We start from the raw sequence: 10,424 nt of genomic DNA on the forward strand, positions 1-10,424 counted from the left end.
TTGAATTGTTTCCTAGTTCTTGCGGGTATATATGTGAAATTAAGCTGCTCCTCCCACATTCCTGGTTCGTGAGATACAGAAAACAAAAATTAATGTACAGCCTATTTCAGAAGCATGCTCCCTCTTTATTTATCACAGTCATCAGCTTAATGAACATAGGCCTTAATTTAATCAGCACAGGCCAAGTTCGACTGCTTAGCTCCCAGTAGTTCCAGGTCGATCCGGCCCCCTCACAAAGCGCGCTCTCCACAGACGGAGAGCCAGTGCCAACTACGCAACTTATTCTTTTCAACACGTGCATACGTATGCACGGGCAGTAGAGAGGCAAGGGGGCCCTGGAGAGCTAGCTACGTACACACGTCCTCCGGTGTTACACCGCCTGAAGGATGGCTGCGGCCACCGTCTCCCAGGCGTGCTGGCGCTCATCGCCCTCGCGGCCACGGCCACCGGCGCCGCTGCCACCGCCACCGCGCTGCTTCTCTTTGCAGTCTCGGATGCACTGCTTCCTCTCGTAGTCGTGGGTGTGGTGCTGGCATTCCTTCTGGCAGCGGGACTCGCACTCGCCACCGTGGCTCTCCTCTTGCTGCTGGCCGTACTTCTGATGACACTCCTTCTTGCACTCAATCACCTCCCCGCCCTTCTCATCGCACTCCCTTTTGCACCGTCCTAGATCCGCAATCCCGGTCTTCACCCCGTTGAAGACGCCATCCTCCTGCTGGCCGTACTTCTCATGGCACTGCTTCTTGCATTGCGCCACATGTTGTCCGGCCATCCGCTCGCACTCCTTCTTGCACCGTCCGAGATCCGCCCACTCGGTCTTCACCTCCTTGATGACGGCATCCTCCTGCTGGCCGTACTTCTCATGGCACTGCTTCTTGCATTGCGCCACCTGTTGTCCGGCCATCCGCTCGCACTCCTTCTTGCACCGTCCGAGATCCACCCACTCGGTCCTCACCTCCATGAGGCCATCTTCCTGCTGGCCGTACTTCTCATGGCACTGCTTCTTGCACTGCGCCACATGAACGCCCTTCCAATCGCAGTCCTTCTTGCACCACTCGACATCCTCCCTCGGGTCCCGCCCGGCCTCCACCTCCGCGGCCGCCACAGCCACCAGGAGGAGCCCGGCGAGTAGGAGACACCACAACACACCACCATTCCGCTGGGAACCCATGGCTAGCTACGTTGAGAAGTCTGGCAGAACGATGAGATGGCTATGGATGGGCGAGACGCTGCGGTATTTATGCGCGGGCCGACGAGGGTAACGTGGCGATGCGCTCGGCAACGTGGAAGCTGCGAGACGCCGTGTCGCCATATCGCGGCATGCAGCGAGCCCACGTCGCGCGCGCCCGGGGTTTGGTATGACTTGGCGGCTAGCATTGCGAGCTTCCAGCTGCACAGGACGCGAGTGCGTGCAAGGGGGCGTGTAGGTAGGGAATGGATTGTTTTGGTGCCGAGGTGTGTAGTAGTAGGTGGAGCTTGTCGTCTTTGGCCACCAGCGAAAATCTGGATAGCCATGACGAGTCACTACAGGAATGCGAGGATATGCCGACGGCCAGCTGCCCTCGGCGTAGCCACGCCTGGCCCTCGGCGTAGGCTACGCCGACGGCAGCCCTCGGCGTACCTCGTCGGCGTCCAGCTCCCTCGGCGTACGCAGTCACGCCGTCGGCGTACGGCTGGCCCTCGGCGTACGCGCCATACGCCGACGGCCAAGTCCACCCCTCGGCGTACGTGCCCTCGGCGACCACGTACCGTCGCACCGTCGCCGTTAACGGAGGGCCGGAGACGCCGACGGCCTCGCCCTCGGCACAGGGCAGGGCTCCTGCGAGAGAAGAGGCGGCGTGGCTCGACCTGGCGCTGCCAGCTGGGGGGTCTACGTCGAGGGCAACCCCCTCGGCATATGTATCTGGGGCATGCAGCTACGTGGCGCGTTCGTGGGGCGGCCAGGCGCAAGGGCTACGCCGAGGGTATTGCCCTCGGCATAGACCTGACCATATGGTCTATGCCAGGGTCTATGCCGACGGCATTGCCCTCGGCGTAGGCCCTGCCTTATTTTTTTTTCTGTTTTTTTGCTGTTTCAGCCAAAATCCTGTTCCAATTCAATTGCAATGCAGTTCAGCAGGTCCAATTCATCCAAATTCATCCAAATCGACCAAATTCGCCATAATTCACCAAAATAGCATATAATTCACATAGTAGCATACATGGTGCACATAGTAGCATACAAGCGGAGAGCGGAGAGTGTCATGTCATAGTAGCATACATAGTAGTAGCAAGCAAACCCTAGTTCTAAGCTGACTAGCGGAGGAAGGACCCGGGCGGGGTGTGTCCGCCCACATCGTTGGCGAAACGAGCAGCCCGGGGTTGCGCTCCGGTAGAAGCTGCAGAAGAACCACCTGGAGAAGGACCGGTGCTACGCCCAGGAGAAGTCGACGGAGAGGCACCGGGAGTAGTCCCAGGAGTAGTCGACGGAGAGGCACCAGCAGAACGCCCAGGAGACCGACCACCTTCATGAACCGGTGTGACCTCGCGCCCACCCGGCGATGCCTGGTTCCCGGACCATCCCGTTCCCTACATGTTCCCTACATGTTAGCAACTTGCGAGGCAAAGACAAGTGGTAACTACCGGTTTGGCAAAGAACTTACCTCCGGTGTGGATCCGTAGTAAGTCGCAGCGAAAGCTGCCCTCGATGGCATGATAGGCATGTCCCCCGCCACGGTAACTCGAGCCGGTGGCGGTGTACCAGTAGACATAGAGATCATCATTTCCTGCAAGATAGGTTACAAGTTAGGCTTTGCAGAAATAAAGCATCAAACTGAGACTTGTCATCTACTTGCGCGAGAAGAAAGATTCAGACTTACTCCTATATACGCCATGTAGGCCGTATTCTGCCTATTCCACTGGGCAGCGGCCTGCTGATACGCTTCATTGCAGACTTCGAAGGCCGCCTCGAACTCAGGCTACAATTTCAGAAACAATGAATCTCGTAAACACTTAGCCATGTAGGAAGGAAAACCGGAAAGAGGATGAAAATGAGGAAAACTTACATCGTAGGCGGGTGGACGAGCAGGCCGTGGACGAGGCTGGGGGCTGTCGGCGGTGAGGGTATGCTTGAGACGCGTGTAGCTCGTGGAGTGGGTAGGCTTGACCGCCTTATTCAGAAAGGGGAAACGGCCATGCGGACGCCCGTGCCCCGACAGGACCAACGACTCCTCGTCGACCGGAATGCTCAAGGGGTCATCCACCTCGGGGTGACGAGACTTGACCATGTCGCAGTAGTCCTCCTTGGCGGCCTTGGCATTGCCGTAGTACTGTGGCTGAGGCAATGCGGGATTGGGCTTCGCCGTCCGCATCATGTCATATATCTGGGCATCATGAAGCACCACCCCAGGTGGTGCCTCGGCCACCTGCATCGCGAAAAGAAAAGTTAAGCGTACCACAAATGAGACATGACGGGAAATGAAAGAAGGTCGTTCCATGTATATACATACCTTTTTCCCCTTGAAGCGGGTGTAGTCGCGGTTTCCCGCGCAGTGTGTGCCACCGGTGCCTCGGTTCTCCATGTTACGCCTCGACACGGCTGCAAACTCCTCGTCCTGCCTGAGCCACCTCGCCCTAATCAGCTCCTCCCATGCCTCCCTATGCTGCTCGGCCCACTCGGGACAAACCTGAAAACGCAATACTCAGCTCAAGATAATTCAATGAAAACTTAGCAGCAATGTAGAATCTCATTGACATTTTACTCACCGACATGTACTCCTCAATGGTCATTGCCCATTCCTCCGTAGGCTGGTTACCAACATAGTACTCCTTCTTGACCCTCTTACCCTTGTTAGCCCAGAAGGCACTAGCGCTGGTGAACTTTTGGTTGTACCATTGCTGCGGTGTCAACCTCTCGCAAGCGCCACGCAAAGTGAGACGCGCCTGCGTCTCATGTTCCGGGTCCACACGATAGAAGCACTTCAATCATGCATAAATCAGTTGTGAAAGTCATGAGTTAGCACATTAGGGTCATTAACTATGAACGGTGCTCGAGAAATATATGCCTTACCCAGAACTTGGTGGTCACAGCCTCAGCAACTGTCGCGAAGCCTACGGCAGGGGCATCCTCATAGTCCGCCCAAGTAGTGGCTAGCTTCGTCGCGCCACCGGGGACCGTGCTAAGGGGAGTGTATCTGCCGGGCCAGAACTTCTTAATCAGAGCCCCAAGCAAGCTGTTAGGCATGCGGGGGGGCTTGGCATCCCATGTCCAGTTGCTGCAAATAAATCACACAATAGTACACATGCCAAATTGTTTATTATGCCCAAGATGAAAATACATGTTCGAAATTTCTGAAGTAGTACACTTACTCATCGCTCGAAGGAATGATAAGGGCCTTGTCATCATGGGTCTTCGGCTCCTTCCTCGCATCGGGGACTCTAGCTTCTCCACGAAGCTTTAAGGGCTTCGGCGCACCCCCATCCTCCATCACCTCCAACTCAGCCCTAGAGTCTGACTTGTGTGTAGACTCCGTCTCCATCTCCACCTCCCCACTAGACGGACCCTCTAGGTACAACTCAGGAGCCACGTCACCAGAAGCGGAGGGTGGCTCGTCAAAGTCCATGTGTACCCCACCGCCACCTCGTCCTCCACCTCATCCTCCTCGTCCTCGTCCTCGTCCTCCACCTCGTCGTCCTCGTCCTCCATCGGTACCATCGGCGTAACGCGGATTTTGCACCGGGGCTCGATCACTCCGTCTAGTGGGTCTAGGAATATTCCTCTTCACCTGCGCCAGCGTCTTAAGCAAGCTCTCGGAGTCTGCCTTGCCGCTGCTCATATTGTCCAGTCACCTGCATTGAGAAGAATAAAACAGTTAAGCACAAAGACATATTATATGAAGATACTAAGAATAAAAGACACAATGCAATTAAGAAGCATGTTGACATAATAAAATGAAGATACTAACAATAAAACGCACAATGCAATTAAGAAGCATGTTGACATAATAAAATGAAGATACTAAGAATAAAAGGCACAATGCAATTAAGAAGCATGTTGACAAATAAATACTAAGAATAAAAGACCCTCACCAGCCATCATCGCTCTCACGCTCACTCTCATACTCCGTCTCTTTCTCTTTCTCTTTCTCTTTCTCTGGCTCACTATCACTATCACTATCTTGTGAGTACAAAGTTGAAGGGTCGACGGGTGGAGGCTCATCATAATTGTCATTCGCCTCAAGTAACTTCTCGAGCATAGATATGTCCTTTAGATCCACCACTGACTCACCACGAGTTTCTGCATCGTTCCCGAGGTCCTCTTGAACAAACGGTTCTAAAATATATTCCCCATCGTCCTGTTCCTCTTGATAGAAAATCCCCTCGTATGTCACGGGGTCAATGTTGTTGTAATCATCCTCAGAGGGAATCGGTAGGTTACCATGTGGCGATACCTGGAAGACGACTTCCCAACCCTTGAGTTCCGCTTTCTGGCATGGGTAGGGCAAATAATAAACTTGCTTGGCTTGGTGAGCCACAACAAAGACATCGGCTCCGCTATAGGTGGTTGAAGGCTTAACTTCAACTAACCCAATGGACTTATCACTTCTCTGTCCACCTATTGGGTCGAACCAATGACACTTGAACACGACGATATTGAGTTGCACGTTCGTACGATTGAATGTCAACTCGTATACACTTTGTAACCTTCCGTAGTAATCAAACTTGTTGGCTCCTTTGGTGAAGACCCCAGTATTTATCGTTTTGGGATTCGGCCGACCCTTCTGGTGCGTCTCTGTGTGGAAGCGAAACCCATTCACATCATACTTCTCATACTTGGTCACCTCACGGCTACAACCTTGGGAAACACATTTCAACTCATCTATCATATCAACGTTTCTCTCACGGCCCTACAAGAACATTTCAAATTTGTTGTGTGCATTAGTTACGTGTAATAAGAGGGACAAGTCACATGTTGCAATGTAAGAGGAAAGATTAGAAATTACTTTTTCCATGAACCATGTCACAAAGTTTTTATTAATTCCGGGAGCACCCTCTTTCAGTAGAGTGTCCATCTCCGAGGTTTGGGGCAATTCATCATACGGCCACATTTCATCCGTGAATTCGCTGAAAGGAGAAAATAAGCATTAGACCGAGACGAGGTTACTAGCTGCAAAGTAATTTGTTCACCATTTTACCTTACGAATGGGATCACTTCCTCCATGTTCATAAGCACATATAGCATTATACAATCCTTCTCTTCGTTATCCAATTTATATTTTGTTCCTTTACCAGCCTTGCCACCGGGGAATTTGAATAGTTGTAGCTTGGGGTCATTCTCGGGCACGTCGATATTGTAACGAGTGACCGGGTTATGCTGAGTGGGAACATCATTGGGATAGTACGTTGTCGCGGCATCTGCCATCTCCCGAAGGCATATTGCCTCAGCTATGCATGCTTCAATCTTGGCCTTGTTTCCAGTTATCTTTCGAATATACTTAAACTCTCTCTCAATACAGAACTGCCAACGAAACTGCACCGGGCCACCCAAGAGTGCCTCGTTGGCGAGGTGCACAATGAGATGTGCCATCGGAGTAAAGAAGCCTGGCGGAAATATCATCTCCAAATTGCATAGCAACTCCGGCACTGTATCTTGTAGCTTTGCAATAACCTTGGGACATATCTGCTTAGCACAGAGCGTGCGGAAGAAATGGCTCAACTGCGCAAGCACTCGCCAGACTTTCTCGGGGATATACCCTCGAAGCATCACCGGCATGAGCCGCTGAATCCATATATGATAGTCGTGACTCTTGAGCCCGGTGACTTTTCCCGTCGCAAGATTAACTCCCTTACTCATATTCGAGCAATAACCATCAGGGAACATCACGACGTATTTGAGCCACCTGAATGCCTCCTTCTTTTGGATGGAATCAAGGCAGAAGTTGGCATGCGGCTTGAACCAATTCTTTTGACGGCCAATAGGATGCTTCATGTGTAATTTTTCCCTATCACATAGGATCTCAATATCGACTCTAGCCTTGACATTATCCTTTGACTTCCCGGGAATGTTCAGGCATGTGTGAAAGACGGACTCCGCGACATTCTTTACAGTGTGCATCACATCGATGTTATGGGGAAGTTCGAGGTCCTTGTAATACTCGAGCTTCGTTAAAGCCGCCTCGTGAGTCCAGTTGTGCGTTACACCATATCCCTCAAATTGATGGCTAGTTGGCGTCGCTGCCGGCACGAGAGCACGTAGCTCGGCTTCAACAAGTGTACCATCAAACTTCGGCACATCTTTTTTTTCATGCACAACTTTGCCCTTCTTGAAGTTCTTTTTGTCTTCTCTAAACGGATGCCTCCTTTTGAGGAACTGTCGATTCGTGTCAAACGCAACATACTTGCGACCCTTCTGTAGCCAAAGGAACTCAAGCCGATGCCTGCACACTGGGCATGGCCACTTACCAGTTGTACACCATCCACATGTTAGGGCGTACCCGGGCATGTCATGCATGGTATACTGCAACCAAACTCTCATGTAGAAGTTTGTCTTCGATGCTCGGTCATACGTCAATGTCCCGTGGTGCCAAGAGTGGTTCAAATCTTCCACAATCGGCTGCATGTAGACACTCAAATTCTTCCCCGGGTAATGAGGGCCTGGAATGATCAGCGACAGAAACATGGTCTTCCTCGTCATTAGGACTCCGGGAGGGAGATTGAGCGGAATAACAAACACGGGCCAGCAACTGTAATTGGCATTGGACATACCATATGGATTGAAGCCATCTGTTGCTATCGCAATTCTGACATTCCGAGCCTCGGCTGCCTTAAGGCGGTGTTTTGTATCGAAGTTCTTCCATGCCGTACCATCGGATGGATGTCCCATCTTCAACTTCTTGTTTTCGTCCACGAATCTCTTCCCATACTTGTGCCACGTCATCTATTTGGCTGTCTCCTCGTGCATGTAAAGCCGCTGGATTCTTTTTATGAATGGGAGATATCGAAGAATCGACTTTGCGGTGCTTGACTGCCTCACCTGACCATCCTTTCCCGTTACCTCTTCATACCTAGACTGCTTACAGATGGGACAGTACTTGTCCTCCGCATACTGTCTCCAAAATAGAACGCAGCCTTTCGGACAACAGTCTATCCTTTGATAATCCATGTTGAGGTCCTTCATCATTCTCCTCGTCGCGTGCAGGCTTTGAGGCAGACAATGATCTTTGGGCAACATGTTACCAGTTGTTTTCAGACTTGCTTCAAAGCCCTCACGGGTGGTGTTGTACCGGGTCTTGTCGGCTAGACATTGGGAGATGGCATCGAGCTGAGAAATCGCGGCGCCCTCGTACAGAGGCCTCTTAGTCGCGGCAATCATATCATAGAAGGCCTTCGCGGTTGGCTCTGGTTCCTCCGGTTCTGGCGGCGCCTCCGGTTCTGGCGGCGCCTCCGGTTCTGGAGGTGGCGAATCCGGGACATCGGCATGGACGAGATCATCTAGAAAGTCTCTAATTCCATCGTACGAATTGCCATTGAGCCGCTGCCGCATCACCTCACCTCTGTCACGTTCGCGCTCATCAAAGTCGATTTCCGTGACGTACCCATGCATATACCCATATTGCAGAAGGTGTCTATACATTTCATCCTTCCCACGACGTTGACGCTTCACGCAGCGAACACAGGGGCAAAGTGCCCGAACCAGCCCCTTTGTACCACGCGCTAACTCATTCACTAGAAAATGGGTCTTCCTTGTCCACTCATCTGTTTCTCAGTCGCACTAACACGCTCATTGTACATCCATCCATTATCAGCCATCCTCTGCTTTATTGGGAGCCAAACCACAGACATAGCATTTATATCAAATAGGAAATTAAATGCATCATATTTTTATTTATTTTACCGGGCGAAACGCATGCATCAACCTACATCTCTACTAGGTGGGCTCCTAGCAGCCGCCGGATCCGTAGTTGGCTACGTTCTCCATGCTCTACCCCGGTCCAAGTCAGAATTTCGGTAGCACCTCCCCGCTGCTCTCCCGATACACGTCTCGGCAAAAAGCCGAGAGGATGTGCATCCGGAGAACAACGGGGAGGCGCCGCCGAAATCCTGACTCGGACCGGAGTAGAACATGGAAAACGTAGACAACTACGCATCCGCCGACTGTCCCGTAAATGCCGCAAGCGTTACGGTTCAAAATATGCGGACCACTAATGCATATTTATCCGCGTAACGCTCGCGGACGGGAAGTGACACCTAGGTTACGCAACTGGACTTGGAAAATGAATCTAGTGACATAAGAAAATGCGGAGAAGGGGAGGCGATGATTTAGCTCACCCTCGGCGACCGGAGAGAATCGCGTGGCGATGTCGGAGGCCGGAGCGAATCGCGTCAAGATCCCGGGTCGTCACGTCGGGGTGCTCACACCGGTGCCTATTTAAAACAATAAAAAATAGTCAATAAATTTGCAACTAACAATTTACCCTAAGTAACAATTTTATTTATAAGTAGCACTAACAACTAGCAATTTATCCTAACTAACAACTAGCAAAGAACCCTAACTAACTAACAACTAAAAATTAACTAAGTAAATTAACTAAGCATATTAACTAAAAAAATGCATACCTTTGGAGCTCCCCATGGAGCCGGCAGTGAGGGGAGGAGAAGCCCGGGCGGCGCGGCTGCGGGAGGAGGGGGCCGGCGCGGTCTGCTGCGGGAGGAGGGGGCCGGGGCGGCGCAGCACGGTGTGCTGCGGCCGGCGAGGGGGCCGGGGCGGCGCGGTGAGGTGAGGCGGCGGGCGGCGCTGTGGGCTGCGAGCAGCGGCGTGGTGAGGTGAGGCGTGGGCGGCGCGGCGACGGCTGGTGGAGGGCGGCGCGGCGATGGTGGTTGCCGGCGGCGGGGATCGTGGCGGCGGGCGGGGGGAGGAGCAGAGGAGATGGGCGCGGGCGTGTGTGCGTGGTCCGGCTCGACCAGCACACATGACCCGGCCGTGCCCTAACCGGTCCGGCGCGCCCCCCCTATGCCGAGGGCCGGCTATACGCCGAGGGTGGCCCTCGGCATAGACCTTTTTTTTCCTTTTACTTCCTATTTAATCTCAATTATAGGTATAAAATTATTTTCTAAATTTTATTAATCTCAGATTATAGTATAACAAATATTAATATCGTTCATAGGAATAAGTATTATGAATAATTATATCATCTTATGTGAAGATTTTTGTATTTAAATTTTATTAATGTCAATTATATTTATTAAATTATATATGTCCATGCATATTTGTTTTAATCTTCTACATTCCCAAGCTATGCGCATAAATATTTTTACCATATCTTAACTTAATATTCCCCCCGGTAGACGAAACCCTAATCCGGGAGCCCCGCAGATCTACCCCTTTGACCGGCCTCCGATAACAGTTGAACTATGGACTTTTCTCTTACTTTGTGTTGTGTTAGTTC

General features: G+C 51.8%; 1 protein-coding gene and 1 long non-coding RNA gene across 3 annotated transcripts; both read right to left on the reverse strand.

Annotated features, from left to right (window-relative positions):
- Positions 1-104: 104 nt before the first annotated feature.
- On the reverse strand, positions 105-1,190 carry LOC127295198 (uncharacterized). 2 transcript variants are annotated; one of them, XM_051325099.2, is made up of 2 exons: positions 1,019-1,190; positions 105-889 (listed from the first exon to the last, which is right to left on the reverse strand). In XM_051325099.2, the coding sequence occupies exons 1-2, from the start codon at positions 1,169-1,171 to the stop codon at positions 371-373; spliced, it is 672 nt and encodes a 223-aa protein (XP_051181059.1). In that variant the 5' UTR covers positions 1,172-1,190; the 3' UTR covers positions 105-370. The 2 variants fall into 2 exon arrangements, with proteins under 2 accessions (XP_051181059.1, XP_051181058.1); XM_051325098.2 differs by having other exon boundaries at positions 105-1,190.
- A 996-nt stretch (positions 1,191-2,186) lies between these two features.
- Positions 2,187-3,326, reverse strand: LOC127348889 (uncharacterized). Its single transcript, XR_011743225.1, has 3 exons — positions 2,859-3,326; positions 2,643-2,765; positions 2,187-2,568 (listed from the first exon to the last, which is right to left on the reverse strand). It is a non-coding gene; the product is annotated as an uncharacterized lncRNA (long non-coding RNA).
- Positions 3,327-10,424: the final 7,098 nt, after the last annotated feature.

This window comes from Lolium perenne, chromosome 4 (genome assembly GCF_019359855.2).
Source record: "Lolium perenne isolate Kyuss_39 chromosome 4, Kyuss_2.0, whole genome shotgun sequence".
NCBI classification, from domain to species: domain Eukaryota; kingdom Viridiplantae; phylum Streptophyta; class Magnoliopsida; order Poales; family Poaceae; genus Lolium; species Lolium perenne.

Coding starts and splice junctions, on each gene's coding strand:
- LOC127295198 (XM_051325098.2), bottom strand. CDS start 1,171: ATGGGTTCCCAGCGGAATGGTGGTGTGTTGTGGTGTCTCCTACTCGCC.